The sequence below is a fragment of the Apodemus sylvaticus genome, chromosome 23 (assembly GCF_947179515.1).
Source record: "Apodemus sylvaticus chromosome 23, mApoSyl1.1, whole genome shotgun sequence".
Classification (NCBI taxonomy): Eukaryota; Metazoa; Chordata; class Mammalia; order Rodentia; family Muridae; genus Apodemus; species Apodemus sylvaticus.
The window spans coordinates 41503075-41530069 of record NC_067494.1 but is presented as its reverse complement, the minus strand read 5'-3'; the positions used below and the strand labels follow the sequence as shown (position 1 = coordinate 41530069).

General features: G+C 49.7%; 1 protein-coding gene across 4 annotated transcripts in view; it reads right to left on the bottom strand.

Moving 5' to 3' along the window:
- The window catches only part of Igf2r (insulin like growth factor 2 receptor), an 84826-nt gene that overhangs the window by 23266 nt on the left and 34565 nt on the right, over positions 1–26995 (bottom strand). For all 4 annotated transcript variants that reach the window (XM_052169702.1, XM_052169700.1, XM_052169703.1 and 1 more), the window contains exons 6-22: positions 26390–26519; positions 24285–24390; positions 21203–21365; positions 20891–21056; positions 19760–19863; positions 16234–16398; positions 13913–14053; positions 12719–12862; positions 11387–11524; positions 10694–10841; positions 10002–10176; positions 9502–9617; positions 8963–9131; positions 8065–8244; positions 6109–6210; positions 4739–4840; positions 3525–3723 (exon numbers count right to left, since the gene is read on the bottom strand). In XM_052169702.1, coding sequence (XP_052025662.1) covers positions 3525–3723; positions 4739–4840; positions 6109–6210; positions 8065–8244; positions 8963–9131; positions 9502–9617; positions 10002–10176; positions 10694–10841; positions 11387–11524; positions 12719–12862; positions 13913–14053; positions 16234–16398; positions 19760–19863; positions 20891–21056; positions 21203–21365; positions 24285–24390; positions 26390–26519 — 2448 coding nt within the window. The remainder of the gene's footprint in view (positions 1–3524; positions 3724–4738; positions 4841–6108; positions 6211–8064; positions 8245–8962; positions 9132–9501; positions 9618–10001; positions 10177–10693; positions 10842–11386; positions 11525–12718; positions 12863–13912; positions 14054–16233; positions 16399–19759; positions 19864–20890; positions 21057–21202; positions 21366–24284; positions 24391–26389; positions 26520–26995) is intronic.

The following is a 26995-nucleotide window of genomic DNA, read 5'->3' as shown; positions in this document are numbered from 1 at the left end:
AAAGCCACCAATCAGAAGGTGTCTCAGACTTAGGGCAGCGAGGGCAGCCAGAGGCCTCCCAGCCGTCCTGGGAGATCACAGAGCAGGGCAGCTGGCGTCAAGAAGCCTGGTCTGAACAGTGTGAAGACCGTCCCAGCACCGCTGACTGGCGTGGCACACTGAGGCCGGTGGATCGGATCTTACAGCTCTTCCTATCGGAGTGAATTCACATTAGTTTATCCTTCCATCAGACAGAGACAACTTTTTTTTTTCTGACGTCTTTGTTTCAACAAACTCTACACACCCACTCGAGCCCCAACTTTACAGTGTTAGAGAGGTAAGAACAAACTAAGGCGGCGCCCATGAAAGGACTGAACCCCCGGTGCTGGCCCGAGCCTGGAGCCTCACCGCTCATGAGATGTTCCCCAATGTTAATAGAGCTGGTGGGAAAAGCTTTCAAACCTCAAGCCTCAAAAGAACATGATAGAAAAATGATTAAGCACTCTTATTTTAAAGCAGTGGTCCACTACTGCAGAGCAAAGTAACTACAACAGGAAGCAGCCTGCTCTGTATACCGAGCCGGAGCAGCTGAGCACACACTCGCAGCTTCCCCACTCTCCCTCCCCGCCGCACTGCCTGACTGAGCTTCCCTCCCACAGAACCATCCTAGGCTGAGCACTGAGGCCCTTCTGCTCCAGGTTGTAAGAGTGCCCTCAGGAGGCCCTGAAGCAGTGCTCACTGTAAAATCGTGCTCACATAGCCCTTCAAAACATCCACGCGGAGGACGCTGAAGGCTGGCCTCGTCACCCTCGAGGCAGCAAACACAGTCACAGACTTTGGTTAATTCTTTAGCCAACTACAATGGTCCCTCCCAACTCCAGGCGCTGGTTCATGCCTGGAGACGGCGTGTTGGAGAGAGTGGTCGCCGAGGGATCTCACTTCCTTCTCCAGTGGAACCCCTGCCACACTCCTAACCTAGATTTACAGTCTCAAAAGTTGATTCAAAACATTTTCCATTAGGTTTTCATTTATTTTTATTTCTAACTGCCACACAGTAACTAGATATTCATGGGCTATGTGATCGCATTGCAGCCAAAACGTCCAACAGGCAATCGTCGCAGAGGAACTGGAGACCGTCATCACGGCCTCAGGCCGAGCTCAGCATGCCTCTCTGCCAGCCACTTAGACCCACAGCCAGTGTTGTCAACCCTAACTGTCCTGTGCTGTACTGAACATTACTCCTCCTGCCCCCTCCAACGCTAACCCTGCTATTCAAGCTCCACACCTCCCACCCCAGACTCTAAGAGCTATTACCCTGTCTGCTCCGAGATCAAATACTTACCATAGCTTTCAATCGGCAACAACAGGAGGATATGTGTCTGACTTACTTCACTAAACATGGCTTCTAGCCATGCAAATTGCTTCTAATGAGTGGTTTTCACTCGTTTTTTTAAGTAATTGACCACTGTGTGCCCATTTTCTCCATGTATCCACCCATCATTCAAGGAAAACTTGGTTGATTTTATACATGGGCTGCTGAGAACAGGGCTGTAATAAATGCATGTACTGTATCTGGTGTGTGTGTGTGTGTGTGTGTGTGTGTGTGTGTGTGTGTGTATACACCATACTGGGGCTGCTATATCATTTAGACAATGTTTCTTGATTTTTGGTCTTGAGTTTTTCTTCTTTATTATCTGTGTGTGTCTATGTGTGTGCCTGCCATGGTGCACATGTGGAGGGCACAGGACAACTTTATGGCCTTAGTTTTCTCCCTTCACATGTCCATGCACTCCAGGTACCAAACTCAGGTCAATGGCATCTAGCAGTTAACTGCCTTTACTGAGCCAACCATCTCATTGGCTCAAGGTACTTGTCAAAACAAGGCCTTACATATAGTCCAGGCCGGCCCTGGACTTGAACTCCGCCCCTCCACTTCACAAGCACCAGGCACTGCAGCCATGCCTGCTGCTGTATTTGTGGCTGCTTCCCTCACAGCTACACTACCTGGCCTCTCCCTGCAACACCTGCTTGTCTGTCGGGAGCAGCAATCCTGGCTGATGAGAGAATGCATCCCTTGTTTTTGGACTTGAATTACACACACATCATATCCATATCATATACATATGCACTAGCATTTAATGCACTATCATTCTGAGCCTTGCCCATTTTCAGTCAGATTGATGTTTTTGCTGCTGAGTAACTTCTATGTTGAGAAGTGATCCATAAGCAAGTGTTCCCTACCACCCCATTGGTTCTCCTCACTCGACTGTGTCTTTGTTGCATAAAATCTGCATAAATCTGATGTAATACGTTTGAAGACTTTTCGTGTTGCCTATATTTTAGGGTTTTCTCTAAATTCACATCTGACATCTGTAACTGAGTAGTATTAACTCTTGACATTCTGTCTTATTTCTGAATTTAGAGCAAACTAGTTCAGTTTTCCCTGTTCCATATGGTTTGGTCATGACCTGCCTGTATTTCTGTTTTGGGAGATTTTATTCTGAAGATACAATATGAGGGTATGATCTGCCTGGTTGTTGGCACACAATTGTTTACAGCAGTCCTTAATGATCATTTGTGTTCTGTGGAATACACTGTTATAAGCGTTGCATTTCCAGCATCTGCTAACTGGAGATGCGCAGTAGACAAAGCAGGAAGACTACAGTGTCGGGGAAAACCATGAAGCAGGGCAGACCCCACCCCTCCAGTACCCACTCGGATGCCTCGTGTAGGGTGTCACTGAGACTGCAGTGGTTCAGTGGCACTGACTGAGGTCAGAGGGCCACGCTGCGGCCTATTATAGTGTGGCCTGAGAAGTAACCTCACCCTGGGGCCCGTTTCCTCATCTGTAAAACAAAATCAACAGGTGGCAGAACCTAGAACAGAATCTAAGAGCCCTGGAGCTCACTCTGAAGATACCGTCACGAAGCACAGGCTCTACCCTAAATACAAGACCATTCTGCCTTCCAGTACGGTGTCTGTACAGTGCAGCAGGAAGTAAGCACAGGAGGATAGGCCAGGTGTGGCCCCCCGAACCTTTGACCCCAGCAAGGCAGAGGCAGGGAGGCCTCCAAGTTTGATGACAGCCTGGTCTACAGGAAAGCCGGGGCCACACCTCAAGAGCCTGTCTCGAAGGGACAAAAGAAAAAGAGAAGACTCGCAGAGCTGGCATGGGAGTTCACCAGACAACACACACACAGCATCAGTGGTACACACCACCTGAGGAGGCTACCCACTGACACAGCTGCTGCCACAAGGAAAGGCTCAGAACTGACCTTTTATTTACTAACGAAATATGTATTGACGAGTTTAACATACCCAAACTGTTACACAAGAAACCATTATCACCAAGTAAAAAAAAACAAAAAAACAGGAGGAAAAGAATAAACTTAGACAAAAAGAAAAGAAAGTAACTTATGATCCCTGCCCATCACCTCTTTAGCACCTAAAGAAGTACAATCAACACCCGCCTCTGAAGAATTGGAGATGCAAGATAAAAAGAAGGGGTGGGAAATACGTGCACGCCCCAGTGACCCTCAGCTCACCTCGGCTGGAGGGAGAAGCAGAGCTTTTGTAGGTCAGAGTGAGGAATCCCTCTGCAGACACCTGGAGGCTCTTCTCCGCCCCGACAGGCCTTTCTGGCCTCAGGTCCTTAATGTCTTCTATCTGACCTCCCGCCTCACAACCAAGGGCTGGCTTCCCCGCAACTGTTCCACAGGCAGGCATGGTACCACAGATATTGAACTGGAAGCCAAACAGAAAAAAAAAATTGTACAAGCCCATTTAGCTTCCTAGACTTACCAGACAAGATCCCTAGAACCCAAAGTGACAATGGGCTAAGGATCTGGTTCTCACTCGCAATTTATCAACTTCAGGGCATCTAGGTCCTAAAGTCAGAAAGGCAAAAACACAAATCCAAAAAACAACTACACTAATTCCTCTAAGGTTTAGTGCATAGTGTTTTATACTCTTATTTTATAGCCTTCTATCTATAGACATAATTACTGTAAGTAATTGTAAATCATATACTAGGGAGCAAAACAATCACTTTATTGTGCCTTTAATCGTGCAGAGAAGGGTATGCAGTTGGAATCTGACTGAAAACAAAGACAGGCCCCTAATTTCTGAAAGATGCTGATTCTATTTAAAAAAGCAGGTATGTCTGCTATAGTTGTATGTAAGAAGCAGCTCTGTGGGAGAGGCCCCCAAATGTGTAGAGCAGCTAAACTCAGCAGGGTAGGGGGCAGGGTTGGATAGTAAGGAGCAGAAGTCTACCCCTTGCTCTGATGCCAAGAGAGGGGCTGGTAGGCAGTGTGGCCCCAGCAGACCAGTGGTTCGCCTGAAGCGGTGAGCTCAGGCAGTCTTCCAGACAGCTACATTTCTTTATTACCCATCGGTCTGTCACCGGCAACCTGTCACCCTGCAACCAAGTGCCTCGGCAGTGCACAGGCTCCATCCAGTGTGGCTAGTGGTCAGGGCCTCTCTGGTTTGCTTATGTAGCTCACAACCTGTCACCATGCTGCTGCTTCTTGGAAACTTCTAGACACACAGCAGCAGCTAAGGTGGGGAAACTGCCCCTCTAAGTGCATGAGGACTTTGGTGATAATTTTACCTCATTACCCACCCCCTACCTGGATTTTCTTTCTTCTGGTGAAGCAGCTGTCCTCTCAACACTAAGCATGCCCAAGCCCAAAGCCCACGTGACTTGAATGCAGCTAACCTTGTATAAAGCAAACTAAAAATGTACTGTGTCACTTACCACAAAAGTCTTTCCAATGCCTAAGACCACGTATCCTTGGGTACGGTTGAGTGGGCTAAGATTAAACACAAATCCACTGTTGGGGTCCCTTATTGAGCAAGCCTATGAAAAATAAGAAAGGAAATACATTCAAACCATCTCTGTAGGAGCAGGGCAAAGATGAAAGGCCTCCAGAAACCCACATCAGGACTTGGCAAGCCACCTTGCCGCCCGCCCATGTTAAATCTCCACGGGCACAGCAGTGGGCCCACACAGTCCCTTGCCTGCATCAATGTGGGATGCATGCGCAGAGGAATGGAACCCCATGGATGCTAAGCGACTACACAGCAGAGTAATTCCTAAGGGAAAAGGGGGGGGGTGGAGCTAGAGTGACCCAGCAAAGATTTTTACATTAAAAACTAAAACTGAAGAATCACCTCTCATTTCTATGAGTGCACCTACGGGAGTACAACCAGGTTAACTCACAGACAGCCCCTCCCTTCCTCTAAGCTGGCCGTCAGCCTCCAATGTCCACCAAGGTCAAGAAGCAGTCATAGCCCTGAGCATGGACAGGTGCCTAAGAGGTCTACTGCCCAGAGCTAGGTCACCATCCTGTGCATCAGGCCAGGTGTCTCTTCCAGACTCTGAAGTCTGGTAAGAAATGAGAAGGACGGGGAGGGAAACACGTCCCGCCATAAAGAAGGGCACACACAGAACCAAAAAAACAACTTCCTAGCCCAGGAGGGTAGCAGAGAGCTCAGAGCGCAGCGCAGAGACCACGGCCAGGAGAAGCCGCCCAGACAAGGGCAGGCAGCCGTGGGGAGATGCTGGGAACAGAGTGTGTGGCCTTCAGCAGGGGGTAAGGTATCTACCATGTAGCCATCAGCATGAGGCACTGGGCTACACTCTGGAGGTAGGAACGGGAATAGCAGGCACACACTGTAGGGTGAGGTCCCACGAATTACTAACCCTACCCCGTGTGCTAACTGGCACATCCCGTGAAGCACTGGGCTCCACCTAGTAGTGTGGTCCCAGAGGATACATGGGCTTTACTGTCAGTGACCTCCCATGAAGCACTGGGCTCCACCTTGCGGATAAGGTCATAGACTTCGGGAGTATCGGTATATCAGATACTGGAATGTTCTGGAATGGAGCAATGTAAATCCATCAGACCCCGGCAGTGATGGAGAGCTCACTAGGACACATGGGCATTGGGAAGGGACAGCTGAAGAGGGCTACGGTGAGCAACAAGTAAACGGGGAGGCCCCGGGGATCTGGGTATCCATGGGAGGGAGGGAGCAGGGGGTGGTGACGCGCGTCAGAAAGGAGGGTGGGCGGGCGGGCGGCAACTTAACCCAGCGCGAGCCTGGGCGATGTGGCAACACACGTACCTGGTCTGTTTCTGTGATTGTCTGGATAGGGCAGGCAGCCTCCGTGTTCCACAAGAAACTGACCATACATTCCCAGTTGAAAGTGAATATGGGATGGATGTTCTAAAAGGTCACAGGGCAGAGAAAAGTCAGTCAGTGCATCAGGCTAGAATTCACTGACAGTCTGCAACGGTCAGCACCTGGCGCTCGCCTCCTTCCTACACCACACTGTTCTCTTACCCCTGTGGGGGAGGGGGAGTGCATTTTACATGCGTGGGCATTAGCACATCTGACCTCAAGCCAGCAGCACCTGGGAAAGCTCAGCTTGAATCCAAGCCTGCACACCCCAGAGTCTACCAGAAGCAACCAGACAGTTACTATGCGTTGCTGAAGACAGCAGCTGGAGTAAGGCAAAACTGACTTGTGTGGGACTGGAGAGGTGGCTCAGCAGTTAAGAGCACTGGCTGCTCTTCCAGAGGACTGGGTTTCAATTCCCAGCACCCACATGGCAGCTCACAACTGTCTGTAACTGGGGTCTGTACCTTACAGAGAAATGCAGGCAGAACACCAATGCACATAAAAACAACTAAATCTTCTAAACGATCGATGGCTTGTGTGTCAGGGAAGGGGCTGAGACAACAGGAAGGAGCACAAGGAGAGATCCTGTGGAGTTTTGTGACTCAGGTCCCCATGACACAGATGTGCTAATCTGTGAGCATTATTGGTTTATAATACATGGGGGCTCAACATAAAGTCTCCCCACAAAGCTGCATTCCATTCCCTGAGTGCTGTCTCCATCACAGACAGCAGTGGTTCATAGTTACCTAACTGCACAGCCTACCAAGACTTCACTGGCATTATCCAGCTGTTCTCAGCCACAGCCCTGCATGTGCCACCACTCTCTTCATCAGCCTAGGACTCTGCCTCCCCGCGGGTAAGACAGACCCAGGCTCTAGCCTGTGGTGTGCTCTGTGAGCCTGACCGCCTCTCCTCTCCCTCAGGAGCCTTCCAGGGCCCATACTGTACACTAGGCCCATAGGCAAAATCAGCTCAGCCACTGTGGAAAAACACTTAGAAAACTAAGTGTCTAAAAGAATTTTCTGGAACTATATGCATTTTCTAAATGACAGCAAAAAAGGGAAAGAAAAGAATGGTCTAGGGTTCCACACACCTAGGCCACGGCTGCCAGTAGGCACAGCTGAAATGAGGCCGGCCTAAGGGGCTGGCGTTGTTTCCTGACGCAGGAAAAAATAAACCAAAATGAACTAACAAACACCCAGCAGCCCATGGTGGTGTAGGAAAGGGAGTATGTCTGCAGCCCATGAATAGACACGGTCCTCAGTCATTTCATAACCTGTGAGAACTGAGCTAAAGACAAAACAGATTTCATGGCTGCAGGGTGCCTGGACACCAGGCCTTACATCAACTGAACTGGCCCCAGGAGAACCCGGGAGTCTACAAAGAACAATGGCACAAACCTTTAATCCCCACTCTGAATCTGAGGTGTACAGAGGGAGACTCAGACTAGTTTGAGATCTTGTCCCGCAAACACACACACACACACACAAAGGGAGGGAGGAAAAAAAGGTGGCGGCAGCAACTGGGTTGGGGAAATAACAACTGTAAATCTAAGGCAGGTGCCTAGGCCTCACCTTAGGCCCAGCACTCAAGAGGCAGAGCTATACAAGCTCAAGGCCAGTCTGGCCTACATAGCAAGTTCCAGGCTAGCCAGGGCCACACAATGAGACTCAAATCGCCAACAAACAAAAAATGACCCCAAAAAAAGGTCTCAACATGGATTTTGGTGATAAGGGCACAAGCACCCATGATAAATGCGAAGTTCCTGGTAACTCGGCAATGCCTAAAGTGGCCACTGTGCGGCCCTATAGACCCTGCTGCAGTGTAGGACAAAGCGCAGAACTGTACACTGGCCCGGCGCTGTTCTGAGTCCCCGCCACTGTCCTGTGCAGCACCTACCTTATTGCCTCGACCACAGACAAGATGGATCCTGGTGGTGTAGGTGGTCACTGTGCCATCACTGGTGGTGCAGGCAGAGCCGTTCACATACTCCAAGAGGAGGCTACCGCTCTCCTCCACCATAGGGCCCGTCTTTGCCAGTCCCAGGTTACTGATGGATACAGTCTCTGACCAGGAGCCCTGCAACAGAGTGTGGATTTGGCTTCCTTCTTCAGGAAGTCAACTGGCTACCTATAGTAGTCATTGCCGATGGTGCCACTGCTAGCAACTATGTAAGCAGGCAAACAAAACGCAGAAGGCTTGAATGGGGAGAAACCCTGAGTAGTGGCTGGCTGTACCCTCAAGCCGCTGTTGTGGTAGAGAATGCACACTCATGCGCACACAGCTTCAAATGCCTCTGAGGCACCAGAGCACACCACTAGCATGTGCAACAAATACAAATGTTCACACTCTGGTTTTACAGACGTCAACTTCTGTGTGCAACTTTCAAAGCCCACCACACGTAAGGGCCACAGGCAAGGTGCCAGCGCTCTCCCAGGAGATGATGAGGCATTCAGCACCCAGAGTGGCGTTACCACGTGCATCTGGGTCACTGTGAGCGACACTCTCACGTCCAACTCTAGGGCACCAGAGACTCTGCGCTATGGACGTCTGCAGACTCACTCAGGCACCTGAATTCAGGCCAGCACAACCGCTAAGAGCTTTCTCTGCAAAGTATTGGGTCAACAATGGCCAGCGGCCAGTGGATGTTTCAATGTGGTGTATGCCTGTGCAAGACGCACATCCTCAGAGACTTCACCTGGGCAGCAGCAGGACTGCGCTAATCAAGAGTTCTGGAATATACATCACACACCAGGCCTCAGAGTGGAGAGAGAAAACATGAGAAAAACACACATACCTGACGATTTTCATATTTCATCTGACAAACAGATGCATATCGGTCGCAGCCTGGCACGGGATTCAGAGGCCGACACACGTTGAGGTAGTATTTCCTCCGTGTGATATACTCCCGGGAGTTTTCCATGGCGTACCAGTTTCCTCCACTGCCACCTTCATACTTCACTAGACTAGATTTAACACAAAAGTATGCTTTTACAAAGGTGAACTACTAAAGCCAGTAGCTAATGTTTAATCATTAGAGAAATGGAGACATTATCAGTGGGGAATGAATCAGCTATATGGTGACTGACTCACAGGGCATGATATAACATAAGACAGTCTGAAACTCCACATACAGAGGACCCTGCTGACACTCACCTTACAGAGTTATTGTTTTAACCACTCAAGTTACACAGAGGGTTTGCTCTGACCAAGATCAATTGATGCAACAGCTGTGATGAGGTCAGACCACATTCACATTCTTCCCGTTTCTGTGTCCCTAGTCCTGCACCCTGGGGCTACCACAAACCCACTGCATCAGGTACGTCAAGCGCTCACCTGGAGAGGTCATACTGTTCCATCATGGAGGGGTCTGTCACCATACACTCCAGGGGCTCTTCTGGGCAGGCGTAACTGGTGTACCACCGGAAGTTGTAGGTAGAGTTATCCTCTTCCTAATCCCAAGACAAGAAAGAGTCGGGAAAGGATAGCACAAGTACATGTCCCTACATCTGTAACATCCCCAAAGACCCACAGCAAAACTGGTCCCTAGCCTAACATCAGAACTGTGATGGAACCTGTCCTTGGGTAAGGGGAATCTCTTCTGCATGTTTTCTAACACAACCAACAGGGCTGTGGACCAGCATTAAGATAAATGGGCATCTGAGTGAGCAGCTTACCCAGTGACTACATACTGCCTAGGCACCCCAAAAACTGCAAAAGGAACGATTATATGATGGTTTGGCAAGAAAACCAGACTAGTAATAGCTCTGTTCCTACAGAAAGGATGGGCAACTGGCCCAGGTATGGCCAGGAAAATTACACAAGATAATTCCCACCTGATATTCCGGGAAGCCCACTCCGGCATCACGGTCACAAAGGAAGGTGATGAGTGTGGTTCTCGGGGTGTGCTTGTCATTGTTGTAGGGCGTGCCGTTCCTGTAGCTCAGCTGGATCATCCCATCATAGTACGTGAGTTTAGTGTGACTCAGCCCCAAGCTCCAAGACTTACCACTAGAATGAACACAGAAATGTCACTCTGGCAGTGCCGTGGGGCAGGAGCTCTCTCAGGCTACACAAATGGGGGCAAAAGCAAAGTCAGTCCAAGACACTGCAGTCCCTGGGAATCTTATATGCAACTCTTTTGGCTGTAGGAGGAGAAAAGCAATACACGCACGCACGCACGCACGCACGCACCTTACTCTCAGCACTACTGGCCTGTAGTGCAACTCAATTCATTAGAACTAGCCCTATAGAGTAAGGAGAGACGCATACATAAATATGTAAGAACTGCAAAGCTAAAGGTTTGCAAGTGAGCATCTGTAAGCCCAGACTCTCAGCCACAAGGATGAGGCTGGCTTGGCCCCTTCTCTGGGGAGTTCAGGTGTCCTGGCACCCTGAATCTCTTCTGATCAGGTCTTCTCAGTACTTAGTCAAGCAACAGTGTCCACGGGAAACCTAACTACCCCTGTATGAAACATTCACTAGCCCACAGTACCAAAGAGGAAACCCAGAAATTGAGGTTACTTGCCTTTTTGATACCTGGCAGGCACCCGAGTTTGCCGGACAGGAGCCCACGGATACAGGGCCACAAACATTTATGTAGAAGTCATACTTCTCCGTCTCAACTTTATATGCACCGTTCTTCTTTGTGAGGAGTGACAAATCAAAAGAAAACCCTGGGTAACAAAAACAGCACAGGTGTGTCAGGCCAGTCACGGCACAGGGGACAGGTGACCACGCAAGCTTCTCAGAAAGAGGCCAAACCATGTTGAAGAAGAAAGATCCCTTTACCTTTAAACTGCCATTCCTGCAGTGACTATTACCATTGCCCCTTCCTGCTCCCACTGTGTGAGCCCTACAACCCTGTTCAAACCTGTACTCTGGGTCTCACAATGTGGCATAGCCAGGCAAGACACCAAACTACGATGGCCTTCTTGTAAACTCCCCTATCGAGAGAGGGACTCTGGCCTGGGACTCATCCAAAAGTCTTCCAAATGTGTGTGTGCATCTTCCTGTGCTCCGGCAAATCCAGCACAGCCATAAATTCAAGCTGGGCACTGCCACAGCTCAAGCACATAGCAGAAGATGCTTGGGAGTTTGTCCAGTGGCATGAACCAAGTTCTAAAGCAGGTTACTCCTAACAGCCATGCTAAATCTTTAGCAAAAGCTAGCCATGGGCCTAAGGCGCAGCAGGCAACAGAGGTACTGCTTGGACACAGACCTGCCTGGGCGTCCAGGACCGTGCAGTTCACTCCCTCTGTCTTGGACAGCACACAGGCGGCAGCCGTATGCCACTCAAACTCATAAGAGCAGCCGTCAGATCTCTCGTCTCTCAGCACTGGAGCACTTTCCAGATCACCTGGCAACAGGGAAAAGGAAAACAATCAAACACTGTATCTGCTGATTCTAAAAACTTTTTTCCTGTTAAAAGTCCTAGGAAAGAGGAGGAGGTTAAAAACTGGTTGTCAAGAGCTGGGAGTGTGGAGCGTAGAGCAGAGCGCTTGGCTAGTACAGCCCTGTGCGCCACCCCAGCACTGTCTAACACGGGCATGCAGCAGCCGACTCTCCACAGCCGCTTCTTCAGAAGGTGGGCACGGGGACGCACACATTCAAGCCCATCCAAGTGCACACAAAGTTCAAGGCCAGTCTCAGCTATGAGAAATCGTGTCTCAAGAAAGGGGACTTCAGGGAGAGGAGTCTCCTACAAATAACATGCGATTTTGCAGATAGGAGTTGCCTAGAGTGGGCAAGTTCATGGAAGGCAAAATAGGCGGTGCCAGATGCTGGGACAGAACTCCGGAGTACTATTCTTTCCAAGACTGCAGGTTTAAGTGTGGAGAGATGAGAAAGCTCTACAGGTAAACAGCAGTAACAGGCACAAACGCCCAACGGCACTCAGCTACCTCTCTGAAAACAGTTAAGACAGTCGGTAACGTTTCTAAGTTTTGTGCTATATATAGTCTACCACAGTAAAACAAGAAACAAAACATTCCTAGCTTGTGTCCTTCTCCCACAGCTGCGAATTTATACAAAGGAAACTTTACAGGGTGGGTGTAGAGAGGATATAGAACATCTAAATTCCCAGCAGTAAATTGCTTTAAAATAATAAAACTGCGCCATGTCAACAAGGAAATCCCTAGAAATCATAAACAGAACGGTGAAGCATGGGACACAGCATCCTGAGAACACTGAAATACAAGCACAAATGCAATCTTAGCAAAAAGAGCAGACACTTAACAGGGAGGGGTAACCACAGCTGAGATGCTGCAATCAAGAAAGTATTTCTAAGCCATTTATGGTCCCCCTGTGGAGGAAACTCAGCACTCCGCAGCCCTGATCCGCTGACAGTCCTTATGAACAGGATGTCATGCAGAGACTCACGACTCCTTTGGAGTGTGTCAACACATCTCTCCGTGGACAGCATATGGTTTCCCCATTTCTAGGCTGAAATCCAAACAACTTGATTCCCATCCCCAGAGACTAGAACTAGAGTGCTCAGCGCCACCCTTCCATCCCACCCTTCCCGCAGACTCGATGGGGAACGTGACGTTACCTGGTTTGCACACGAGTGTGATGTTCGTTGACATCTTCTTACCATTACCACAGTCATCACCATCAGAATAAGAGAGCTGGATGTGTCCTTTCTCTTTTGTAGGAGAAGATACAAATTTTCCAAGGTTTTTACTTCCAGTCTTATCTGGGGGGTGAAAAAAGAAGGTAGAGTGGAAAATTCTTATCATGTAAACACACATTAGAAAGAATACCAAGGCTCAGCCAGATGCCAGTGGGTCACCAGGACCTTCGTTCAGCCCACCTAACCTGGCTGTGATGGGAACCAGTTTTCTTGAAAGAAAAACTAAATCAGTCACATGGAAGCCACCTCCTGCCTTAGCAGGGACATGCTGAAAATGATACATGGGATTCCCCACAGCACCCAAGGACAGGGCTGCATGGGCACCATCACTATCTGTAAAAGACACTATTTCACATCCAGGGCCTCAGCTACCCTTAGACACGGGCAGCGGAGCACAGCCACGCCACCGGCTTTCCCCATGACCAAGCGGAAGCTCACACCTGCGTGGCACTCACTGCCCTGCGGCACCGCACATTGAATGCCTGGCTTAGCTACTTTTAAAGATGTCTATGCCTGAGTCCTCAGAAAGACAAGAACAGACTTCAGTTACTCGGAGACACAGCTCTAGTTCTGAATGCCAGGGTAATCCCCCAAATCCAACCAAGCCTCACTAATTTCTCATCCACGTTTCTAACAGATTCTCCTTACCCTCCTCCTGGCATCTTAAAAGTACACCTTAACAGACACCACACACTGAACCTCAGTGTCTCTTAAGACAAACACCCTGTGTGACATATAAGACCAACAGTGACAGCAAGAACACTCAGACATGCTGCTCAGCTGAGGCTCCAGCAGATATTCTGCTTCCCCTGAGTGTCTGACCAGAGGCTGCTGAAAATTCAACATTAGTTTTACAAGTACTGACAGTATTATTCTTCAGACGGGTTTGGAGAATTCTTCAAATGTCTACAAAATGAAGATAGATCATCGAGCAGTTTCCAACATGGTTCTTTTTGCCTAGTAACCCCTCTGCCAACCTCGGACTACAGTGGCTCTGACACTGAAATTTCAAAATGCTTTATCATCCTTAGTATTTACCCAAGGCAGGAGACTTAAGCAGCCCAGCTGGAGTCCTCACACCCCTAGAGAGAAGCTGCCCCTGATGTGACTCACCCACGGCACACACAGCAGCATCCTCAGGACAGTTCTTAGCTTTTCCCTCCTGCAGCACCCGGTGACAGACGTTGATGAAGAAATACATCTTTTCTGATTCAATCTGGCTGTCATCCACTGCTTCCCAATTATGTTCCGATTCTGCAATCAAACCCAAAGCCCTTTAGCCAAAGGCAGTGAATTTTTCTTGTGGTCACATCTTAAAACAGTGACTAAGCCAAGGTCAGACAATCTCAGGTACTCCACAGAAAGTCATGGCATCTCACTGAATATGTCAGGAGCAAACTATTCCCCAAAATGTTTTCTGAACCACATGAGAAGGTCAGGTGCTGTTCTGTGCTCCTAGAAGGGGCACAGGTCACATGCTGAGCTCCAGGTCCCACGAGGGCCTGTGCAGCTAAGAAGCACCTACCTCTTCTCCACAGGCTGACTGGCAGCAGGGTAGGAGGTCTGGCTCAGAAAATGTAAGGACGGATCCTGATGGGTGTGCATGTGCACGTGAATGTGTGTGTGTGTGTGTGTGTTTGGAGGACAGGGGAACCACCACCTTAACTGGCTGTTAAGGGTATCAGGAAAAGAAAAGAATAGTCATGAGGACGTGTCTACCACCCCATAAACAGGCCCTGAAGGACACACAAAGGCACACATTTCTATCTGAAATGATCCCTTGGGAAGTTGGTAATGAGAAGTAAAATCCCACAGAATCCCACAGCTTTCTGGGAACAACGCACAATATTTCTGGAAAGCTAGGCTCCCGAGTCTACACACAGCCCACAGACACACTTTGAGAAGCAGCACGTGTGCCCAAGTTTCCCCCAAAGCACCGGGAAGTGGCTGGAGGTGGGTGTGAGCCCTCTCCAGGGTGGGGCTTTCTGAACTCAGCTCACAGCATCCTCTGGGCTATCTAGATGCAAAGGCTACAGAAAGACTCCAGATTCCTCAAAAGCCAGGCTGTGGCTTAGTCTGCTAAGTGCATTAATGCACCTCTCTATCATCTCTCAAGATCCCAGTTTGTGTCTTGTTAACACATTGAGTGTTTCCCTCTCTGCTTCCTGACGGCAGTTGTAATATGATCAGCCATCCGTGGTCCTTACTGTCAGGCCTTCCTTGCTGTGATGGACTGTGTCCCTTCTTAAACTGTACAGAGCGAACCCCATGTCCTCTACAAACAAAACACGACAAGATCAAAGCCAGAAGATGTTGTGTTGCTGTGGCTCACTACATACAGGAGCTGAAGGAAGCAAGGGCGCTGACTCCATCGAGCCCTTGTGCCAGTCCTGCTCCTTCTGAGACTCTAGGGCCTGGAGAGCTCTCTGAAGCCCACATTGGCTAGAGCTGCACACGTCTTGGTGGAATTCTATCCCAGCGATTAGAACTTCTTCCACATTGCAGAAACCCAACCTTTCATTAGCACGAAGACGCAAGCTTCAGTCCCAGCTTCCTGAAGCTATCTTAACTCCTACAGAAATTTCCTGTGTTTCTACAGCTTCAGGATGCCTAACTAGTAAACCATGAGGATGACTTACTGCTAAAGCCATTAGCTATCACAGGCCATTTACTGTGGACCCTATTCTTGTCTTAGAGTGGATGGCAGGAAGCATTCCTCCAACAGTGCTTTTCAGACAGGCCCCCAAAGACAATGGAACAGCAGTTACAGCTGGTACTGACGCAAGTTACTCTGTCTGAAGGGTGCAAGGCTCCTATAAACCTACTGTCATCTACCTCATCTATTTTCGGCAAGATGCCACCCATTTCCGCAGTGTGACGTGTGGGCTCTCAGCAGGAGTCAGTCACCCAGCACCTTCAACATAACACACACTCTACCAGATTCTGCAGTGAACCCCCTCGCTGACACACGGTGGCTCTCCATGCCGTCCATACTGGACAACCCTCCCAAGACTACAGATCAGGGGCATGCCAATCCCCTTCCCTTCCAGTGTCAGTAGAGAGGCAGCCATGGGAAAGGACGGGAAGAAGCTCCGGGTACAGACATACAGAGACCCAGCTCCACCAACCTCCTCAGCCACTACCCCAAAAGGTTGCTGGAGAAACTGTCTCTAAGCACAGTGCACAAGACCTGTAATCGCAGGTCCTGGAAGTCCGAACGGGACCAGTAAGGTGAGCCAAGACAACTCAAGTAGAAAAAGTGAGGTTTGTATGCAAGCAGCTCACCCCCTAGTTCAGTGCTCCTTACAGTTTGTCCTATGTCTAGAAGGGAGCAGGGGTCATGACTCAGCTGGCAATTAAAAATGTTTCTCCAAACTGTTGGGATCATCTCTTGTGAACACAGTGAGTGCCGTGCCCAGAAAGGTAAGCAATACCTGAGTGTCGAGCCAGCACAGACAGGTCGTAGCGTTTCTTGCCATCAATCGCCCCACAGAGGAGATCTTCCTTCTCTTTGACACAGGCGTATTTAGTGTCCCACGTGAAGAAGTAGGTGCAGTCCACCTCACCTGTGAACACAGGCTCTCCTCTCCCGTCTTTACCTACACATGCAAAGTCACAGGAAAGCACACAACTTGGTGACATGATACAAACCCAGGAACTCTCAAGAACCAAGAGAGAAGCAGAAATCAGCATCGGTGTCAGCTGTGCAGCTAGCTGTCGTAGTGCAGTGGTACGCAGTATCTCAGGGAGGGGGTGGAGAGCGGTTATGCGGGCCGCAGACCGCAGTTTGCTACTCCAGGCTGCAGTCACATGGCAAAGGACTCACAGAGATGCCAAGCGAAGAGCACAGGCGCCAGAGCCCACGCTCCCAGAGTATAGACTAACGAGTGAGCGAGACCTGAGGTCTCCCAACACCGATACCAGGGAGGCAAACAGGCAAACGCACAGGCACCCGAGCCCACGCTCCCAGAGTATAGACTAACGAGTGAGCGAGACCTGAGGTCTCCCAACACCGATACCAGGGAGGCAAACAGGCAAACGCACAGGCACCCGAGCCCACGCTCCCAGAGTACAGACTAACGAGTGAGCAAGACCTGAGGTCTCCCAACACCGATACCAGGGAGGCAAACAGGCAAAAGCACAGAGGAGCTCCTTGTTCAGCTAGAGGGAGGCAGACTCTCACATTCCTCCACAAGGGCAGGGGCGCATTCCCAATGCGGCCTGCACCCACACTCACAGCCTTTCAGGACTTGTGTCTGTAAGGCCCGACTAGAGTCAACACCACGTCCTCCGCCCACAGAGGCCCGTGCATTGCCCAGAACAGCACGGCTCTGCTCCTCGCCGGCCACTTCTCCCTGGCCTGGAGTTGGGCAGAGAACCGCCCTCCCTCTGGAAACCCTATCCCTCGGCCTTTCCCGGCGGCGGCGGCCACTGGCACAAAGCTGCCCTTTTTCCACCGTTGGTGGTTTCATGATCCCAGGCGGCTGTACCTCCCATGTGTCTGCCTGCATCCTTGAGGTGTGTCTGAGCAGTTTCATGTTCTAAGGAAAGGGGAAATTAGGTTTTATAGCCAAAAGCAAATGAGTTCTCAAGTGTAATTTCTATAAAGTCTTGAACTAAATCACTAGGATTGGAAGACCAGAAGCAAACCTATCCCAAGTGGAATATGAGCCAGACAGTAATACAGTTAAAGCAAAACAAATGTGGAAAAACATTAATGGTCGCTTCAGAGCCATGGCTCTCAACCTTCCTGAAGTTGTAACCCCTTAATACAGTTCCTCTTGTTCTGACCCCAACCATAAAATTAGTCCATTGCTACTTTGTAACTGTAATTTTGCTACTGTTATAAATGTAATGTGAATATCTGCTATGCAGGACATGTGATAGTGACCCCTGAGAAAGAGGGTCATGACACAGGCTGAGAGCTACTGTTAGAGAGGCAGCTGTACAAAATGTCATTATAATGTTCCTCCTACTTGTATATCTGAAAACTTTTGTAATAAAAAGGGAAGATGAAAGACAAAAGGCTCTCGTATTAAATTCCCATCTTAACTCACTGGACTTTAGTTCCATACTGTCGTGGTGTCCATCAACAATAAGTCTGTCAATCCTCCATCCTCCTCTCTGTCATCCCCTGGCTTACCCCAGCATTCCAAAGTGAGCCCGGCCTGCACTGAGCTTAGCCTGAACAAGGCCATAGGAAGCAGAGCTGAGGCAGGAGAGGCTCGGGGAGTCACAGCACCCGCCTGGCAGTGTAACTCAAGCAGCAAGAGAGGCCATGTCAGAGAAGCTAGCCAGCGGCCTGGTGGCTGCTGGCTGATGACATAGAAGTAACAGCAGGCTGCGGCCCAGGGACTAGGGACAGAATAGGATCCAGAATTCCAAGCAAGTTGCCTAAGGCCCATTCCAAGGAAATGAGCAGAAGGACAATGGATCTGGGTGTGGAGAGGGAAGACAACCAGTCTATCCTCTCTCTCAGCCAGAGGCACATCGCAGCCACACAGAGATGGCTTCACCCAGTCTATCCTCTCTCTCAGCCAGAGGCACATCGCAGCCACACAGAGATGGCTTCACCCTACCTAGGTAAGATAGGAGTGAACTTCCCTGCAGTGCATGAGCGAGCAGCACCAGCTCATGGGGGGCCCTGAAGCTAAAGCACCCTCTCCTCTAGACTAGCCCAGAACCAGCTATACCCCCTGCCCTACAACCCCACTGACCTGGATGACCTAGAGCCTAGATAACAAACTCTGCAGTCAGAGGCTCAGCCATAAAAACCCTTATCTCTGCTTCTAGTCTGTGAACTCCCAGGGAGCCATCTGTCACCACCAGGCCCCTGTGGAGAGTGCCTTAGCAAACAGGCTTGAAAGCATGCAAGCTCTCTAAGTGATAAGAAAGAGCCAATGAGAGTCTCCAGTGGAAAAAGAAGGCTCCAGGAAGCCACAGCCCTCAGGGCCTCTGAGACATGGCTCAGAGCTCCCTAGTCCAGCTCCTAACCTATCCTCTGCTTAAAACCTAGCAAGGTCCTGAGAACTTAACTCTAGGCACAGTGACTGCTTCCAGATCCTGCTATGAATCACTCAGGAACTGGACCCTGACCAAATCGTCCAAGGCTGACCATAGAGACATACAAAACAAACACACTCAAGGGCAACAGCCGCGAGAGCTTGGGCCAGTTGCATCCGATGAGAATGGAAAACAGGCCCAGCCACAGGATGAGGGCCTGGTGTGGAAGCAAGTCAGCCAGGGGTGCCTGGGGCAGAGCCAGAACAGCTTAAACAAGACAGCTCTCGAGAGAGAGAACTTTATCACCTCTCTCCAGGTGCCAGGAATGCGTAATATCAGGACATGAAGAATAGACAAGCCAGTGACTCAGGGGCGCCTCTCGTCACCCAAAGGGAGTCATGACTTCAGCTTGGACTCTTCCAGTGACATCCCATGATTGCCAAATTCAAACTCTACCACTCTATCACTCTGAAAAGACTGGTAAATGAAAGGTAGACACACTTGAAGCTGCTGGAGGAAGCCGAGGCCGCCTCTGTGGGGCCTCCTCCTCTGCTGAGCGCCTGCAGCAGACAAGGCAGGCTGGGCAGAGTCCCAAAACAAACATGGAGAGCAGAGAAAGATGGAAACAGGATGATGTATGCATCCTGGAGGGGGAGGGAAGGGAGGGGATTACTGCACAGAAAACCCTGAGGACTGAAGGCGGCCAGGCCTGAAGGCCAACAGCTCACTCCCTACTCAACACCCTTCCAAGAAAGACACCTGGGTGCACACATAGGCCAATGACACAAAGCAGGGGTGGACAGCACACACTCACACACACAAAGCAGGGGTAGACTGCACACACTCACACACACAAAGCAGGGGTGGGCAGCACATACACACACAAATCAGGGGTAGGCAGCAGCACACACTCACACACACAAAGCAGGGGTGGGCAGTGCACACTCACTCACTCACCTGCAGTTTGGTTGCACTCAAAGTTTATGACACTCATCCGCTGGAAGCCGGAGCTACACTCGTCACCTCCAGAATAGATTAGGGTGAGGTCTCCATCTGAGTACCTAGGTTGTGAACATACAGTGTTTTATAGAACCAAGAAAGAAACTTGAAGTTTAAAGAACTGCTTTGTTAAGCCTTTTGCATACCACCCACAAATCATTACTGACATAAAGCAGCAGGCTCTGCAGCCAGCTGGGCAAGCGCCCTGCGGAAATGAGTTCCGAATGTTCTTTCCCGCTGTTGGCCCCTTGCTGTAGAGTAGCGGCCTGGAGGGAGGGCAGCCGCTTTGCTGGCAGGCAGAAAGCCTGGCTAGGAACGTCCAAAACCACCAGCTAGAAGATTTGGTGGAAGACTGAATTACAGAAAACTGTGATTTCTTCCTGCTTTTGTGAAGCCAACTACCAACTTAAGGTTCTAAGAATTACAGAAGGGTTTAACTATTAAAACTTGTATGTAATGCTAATAGTATTTAAGATTCCCAAAGTGCCAGAAGAGACGAGAGAGAGAGAGAGAGAGAGAGAGAGAGAGAGAGAGAGAGAGAGAGAGAGAGAGAGGGGGAGAGAGAGAGAGAGGGAGGGAGAGAAAGAGAAAGAGAGAGGGAGAGAGAAGAGAGAGAGAGAAAGAGAGGAGAGAGAGAGGAGAGAGAGAGGAGAAAGAGAGAGAAGAGAGAGAGGGAGAAAGAAAGAAAGAAAGAAAGAAAGAAAGAAAGAAAGAAAGAAAGAAAGAAAGAAAGAAAGAAAGAAAGAAAGAAAGAAAGAAAGAGAGAGAAAGAAGTGGAAGGAGGGAAGGACTGTGGAAGGGAGAGATAGAATACAAAAACAACAGCCACATCAACTGTGAACTACCTAAATTCCCTACAATAAGTTCTTAGAAACAATACATTTACAAACCAATAGTCTTAACAGATGTGCACTTATCAAAATCAGGAAACTGAGCAACTGCTCAGGGACAAATGGCAACTTGCCAGCGTGCACAGGAAGCCGCGCTGGGCTCGCGGGGCTCCGGCTTGCTTGTGCTCGGGGTCGATGGGGAGAGGAAGGGGGGCAGAGCCTGGCTCCCAAGTACACAATGCACTCGACCATCACCCACCGGAGCGTCTGGTTCTGGTGTCTTCCTGCTATTTTGACTTGAGTGGAATCCGTCTTTTTCTCTTGACAAACAGCAGCCTCATTGTTGTTACAGAGTGGGACCTTTGTGTCCCCACAGACATTGATAAAGAACATATATTCTCTTCCATCAGAAACATAGGGGGACCCTAGAGAAAGCCAACAGCAGAGAGTGTTTGCTCACCCATCAGAAAGTGTGGTGCTCCTTTCAGGCAAACCCGAGCCCGTCTCTCCCACCTCCCAGCTCGGTCCCTCTCTGAAGTGTGAGCGAGCACACACAGGACCTCACACCTACCTCCAGTCTGCGCCAAGGGGCTCAGGTCAATAGCAATATCATGCTGCTCGCTGCTGAGGGAGCAGCTCTGGCTCTGCAGGTAATCTCTGTGGCAGGCGTACTCCGTGATCCACTCCACTTCATAGCGGCAGTTGGACTTGGCAGTGAGTTTAGGGATGGTGCCCTACGGGGCCAATGTGAAGGGATGCAATCAGAGCTTTAGACACAACTCATGCATACTTGCCCATATTCAGGGAAAGCCCAAAGACAGGCTGTTAGAACTCCGAATGTTCCAGCATGGGTGTACACATAGGAGTTATTTGAGAGCAGGGGTTGGGGGAGCATGTACGTGTGCGGGTGCACCCAGCCATGTGTAGGGGGAGCATGTATGTGCGGGTGCACTCACCCATGTATGTGAGCTACACTGTCAAGCTCAGATGTCTTCCTCTAGTACTTCCCACCTTGTCTTTCTGTGAGGTTTCCTGCCGGCACACTCTCACACCGAGTCTGAAGAGTACTGTTTCTGCTAGCCTACCAGGTCAATAAGACCCGAGGACCCGCCTGTTTCCTAACACACCCCATTCCCAGCACTGAGGATACAGACATGGGTGTCTGGGTTCACACTAAGATCCTCATGCACAGACAGCAGTGACTGGCTAGACCGTCTCACCATGGTCTAGACCTTGTAACTGTACTCAGTTATAACCCTACACCCTTTCTGATCACCTTGAGTAACACCAGCTTCACTTGCTGGTCCACTCTGAACGGTGTCACTGGAGAATCTTTCCAACCCTGGCAATCATAACGGGTGGCACCACACGCCCCACAGCTGAGGAACGAACTCAAGAGCAAGAGCACCACCACCCTTCATCCCTTCTCTGAACCCGCTGTGGACACGCATCCTATTACGCCAGCACTTGAAAACCCAACTCCATAGGTTTGAGGTATGCCTGAGCTGACCTACACAGCAAGACCCTCTCAGAAGAACAAACTGCGGGCTAGGGAGACTGCGCAACAATGAAGTGTTTGCGGTATGAGCATTAACACCCAAGGTAAATGCCCAGACCCATGTATCAAGCTATGCGTGGCCGCACACATCCTGGACACACGGTGCTCAGGACGGCACATCCCTGAGGCTCAATGGCTGTTAACCCGGATAAATCTGGCAAGCCTCAGGCCCCAGGAAGAGAGCCTTTCTTGAAATAGCAGGGTAGACAGTGACAGAAGAACAACACCCAGGGTCCTGGGTGCACATGTACTGTGCACACAATGACACACACACACACACAGTTTGGCAGGTGATCTGAGTCCCATCTCCAAGACGCCCATGGTAGAGGAAAACCAAGCTGCCCTGACCTCCACATGTACACCCTTACACAAGAATAGCTGAGTGCTCATTCCAGGGGAGGGAAGGGACAGGCAGACCTCTGGTACTCAATTATTTGCGAGAAGAGAAGCTACTCCTTCCCAAACACAGAGGAAAAACCAACAGGAGGAGAACTGCTGCCTAGAGCAGCTGACCGGGACGAGAGCCCATGTCACAGATGCAACTGCAGAGTGCGCATGAACCCTCACACACAGAAGCCCGCCTCACACACAGGAACCCGCCTCATACACGCTTACATACGACCATCAGACAGTACCCAGAAGCTGACAGAGATAGGAAAACTAGACATGGGTGCTCACTGGCAAGGGGAGCACCAAGTCGGCTTGGGTCCCCGCGACCAAACAGGGCAGGGGCTGACCTAGAATCAGAGCAAACTCCATGTATATTCAGCAAAAGAATTCAGACCTCTTATTTCTACTACAAAAGGGCACACACACCAAAACAAACAAACAAAGCCCTTCCTCTTCCCACTTGATTGGCAAACAAGCCTGGACAGGCACTTGTGAAGATGACTCAAGTGACTCATGACATTCCCAAGGTGCAGTGAACACTTAGGTCAAAAGAAAGACAGAATGGAGGCCCTGCTGCTCCCTGTCCTGACAGCAAGATGTGCTGATGTGCACGCCTTGAGTGTAACTCAAGTGTAACACTGTGTAACACTGCTGGTTAGCAGTGCCCTCGGATCAGGTGATCCATATACTCGTGAGCAGGCCAGAGGATCTGCAAAGAAAAATCCAGGCTCCAGGAGCCACACATTTACTCTAACAAGAGACCCTTTTGGGGACCATGTTTCCCAACAGATGTTCTGCCTATGGCCTGGCTCTGACCCTTATGGGTGTTGAGTGGACTAGCCGACCTGGCTAAGCACAACTGAGGCTGTTACCAGTTAGCCTTGTCACTCTCAAGGGACATCTACAGCAGAGCCAGCATCTCCTCAATGTCAATGATCTCCCCAACAATGGGACATCAGACTTGCAACCTGCTTGATGCCACTACCTCTAGCAACAGTCCCTGAGTGAATTCTGCCCCTAGACATTGGTGGCATCACTTAGAGGTGGGCTGTTAGGTTGTTAGATTTATCTCACATGAGTTATCCCCCCCACTTTTATTATGTATGGACAATAAACTATACATTGAAAACAGACACCTGACTGTCTGCCTCTCTCCAAGGCCTGAAAGCACCCCCCCCCAAGCAGCTGCTGGCATGCCCAAGGCCCTGACTCTCCACCCCAGCCACAAGCACATAAATAAATGAAATGATAATTAAAGCAGCTAAGAGAGAGTGGTCCATCTGCCTATAGCTGTGAGTGAGAGGGAGGCAGACAGGAAATGAAAGGGGAGACAGGGCTAGTCTTCTCCCTACAGGAATCCCAAGCTGTGAGGCAGGGAAGATAGCTCAGTATGTAATGTTATTGCCATTCAGTTTTGATCTCCAGAACACACTTTTTAAAAAGCCAGGCATCAGAGAAGCACAGACACTATGGTGCACAGCTGGAGTCCCAGCACCAGAAGGTGCGGACAGGCAGACCCCTGGGGTTCACTGACCAGATCAGCCAGCATGACTGGTTGTGGGAGCCTGAGGAATGACATACTTGGCTTTCTCTGTCTTCAGGTGTACCCACACACACAAACTAAACTCGTACACGGGGACACATCGCTTGGGCAAATCTGGCTGAGGATCACATCTTTAAAGTCACTGAGGGCCAAACCACTTACCTCCCTCCGCTCAGATGGGCACACAAAGGTTACTGTCACTGCAGGGCTGTGACCATTACAGAAGTCTGGCTTTTCTCCCTCTTCCTTCACATAAGTCAGAACAAGCCTGCAGAAAAGCCATGTGGAAAAGTCATATTATATACATGTAGGTTACATTACAATTGATTCACTGCACTACAGGAGGTGCTCCTGAGAGGTAGAGAGGGGTAGCAGAGGAAACAATATAACAATTCCACTGTATTTCCATGTTTTAACAAGAGCATAAAAGTATAAATTACAGTGTATCTTCCTGTTGAAAGTCAAATAAACATGATCAGTAATGCAAACTAAAAATACCTTAAGGAATACTTTTGTAAGGACCTAATAAAACAAGACCGACATAGCTGAGTAGACATAATACAATTTGGCCCACTACGTCACATGATCTCCCTTTAACATCTAAGTACAAACCAAAGAGCTTTGTGTAACCAAAATGGCAGACACAACAGCTACAGGCTAAGACTGATGCCCCCAGAGCCCAACCCAGGCATCTGCCAGGAAGCACTAATACTAGTCACTAGCTCTGGCTTCAGCTGTGGGTGTGCACCTATCACCACCACATGTGGGCTGACGAGAGACAGGCCACACTAAGCCTGGCATCCTACATTTCCCTGAACCCTCAGCCACCACCTGGGGCCCTCCATCACCAATTTGTCACTCTGGACAATCCCTCCCAACTCCAATGGCACAGCCTTGACACACATACTTCAACAGAAACTCCTGGACCACAGGCACATTAAAGAGGTTAACAAACAGGACCTTCATGTGCCAATTCTATTGTTCTTGAGAAGATGAGAACACAGACCAGAGAAGACTATACACATAGGGAGAAGATGGCCACTAACAAGACAAAGAGTTGGGGGAAGGATTAAGGGACCCAAAGGGAACAGGGACTCCACAGGAAGATCAACAGAGTCAAATAATCTGGACCCTTGGGGGTTCTCAGAGACTGAACCACCAACCAAAGAACAAACACAGGTTGGATTTAGGCCGCGTGCACATACGTAGCAGATGTGCAGCATGGTCTTTATGCAGACTTCATGCCCCAAACAACTGCTGCAGGGGCTGTCCCTAAGCCTGTTGCCTGCCTGTGAATACCATGCCTGGCTTCAATGGGAGAGTATACACCTAGCCCTACAGCAACTTGATGTGCAGGACTGGGGGGTGAGGCTGGGGAGTAACACCCAGAAGAGGACTTCCCCTTCCAAAAAGAAAGGGGAAAGGAAACAGGGGAAGACTTGCATGAGGGGTACTTGGAGAAGAGGAAGAGCTGATATTAGGTTGTAAAGTGAATAAAAAGTTTTAGTCTACAGGGGAACAACAGGTCGGGGTTGGGGGAGGGAAGAGGGGAACAGGTTCTTGGCATTGAGGCCCATAGGTCACACAGGAACTTGTATCTATAAAAAAGTGGTAGGAGGGCCGGGCGGTGGCGGCAGCAGCGGTGGTGGTGGTGGTGCTCTGGGAGGCAGAGGCAGGCGGATTTCTGAGTTCGAGGCCAGCCTGGTCTACAGAGTGAGTTCCAGGACAACCAGGGCTACACAGAGAAACCCTGTGTCAAAAAAACCAAACCCAAAAAACCAAAAAAAAAAAAAAAGTGGTAGGAGATGCTATCCGCGTGCCCCAGTTAGAAAGAAGCCACACTGCCGGAAGGCCACCGGCAGACTGTCCCGCATCTCTCCAAAAGAAAGGTTACAGATAACCTGGCAAGTGATACAAAACGGAAAAACAAAAACTGCCTCACAAAACCGAATAAATGTAACCTAATAAATAAAGCAGGCGAGCAGCAGCAGGAAACCAGCCTAGGCCCGGCCATGGCCGATTAACCTGCTGGAAACGAAGCATGCTTCCCTCAAGCGCCCAAGGCAAAAGTCAAATTCTTTCTTCTTTGTATTTTTTCTCAGTATTAGTTGTAATTTCCAGTATTAATTTACCAGTTATTAATTGTACAAAACAATGGGTTGCGCGCATGCGTGCACACACACTGCATTCTTCAATCGTGCCGGCACCCCATTGCCAAGCTCACACTCCCTCCTCTTCCCGAGGACCCAAGGTGGCCACACACTGACCTGTCCTTGCCCAACAGCTTCAGCCCCTCCTTGGGCCGGCCAACGTCAAAAGCCTGGTTCCCCTTCAGCAGACAGGCAGCAGTGCCAGCAGGGCAGACCCTCAGCTGTGTGCTAGGGTCCCGAAGGGAGTCTGAAAAACATTACAGACGATTAAAGCACAAGGAACAGCATCATGAATCCTTGGGTCCAGTCTCTTAAATAAGCAGGTTCTCACACTCTCCGCCTTCATGTTCCGAGGCTCTGCATGAGGCGATCACATGTCCGTGTAACATGTAGGACACCAAAACCAATCTGCCCTGGCATACACAGGGCCCAGTTGACAGACATTCCTTTGTCACTTGTGTTTAAGAAATGTTCACATCAGCTCTTAAGTCTAACTTTAGCACCATGCCTTTAAGTTTGAGACACTGGAAAATGAGGCATTCTAGGGACCAGTTAAAAGACTCCTCTGTCAACGGAAAGAAACCACAGACAGGTCTGGGCTCACCTCCTAAAGGGTGACTCCCTCTCTTCCTCCCTCTCTCCTCCCTCCCTTCCCAGTCTCCGTCTCCCACTTCCCTTCTCTCTCCCCACTAGACATATTACTCCTCCACTAGATGCCTCCTC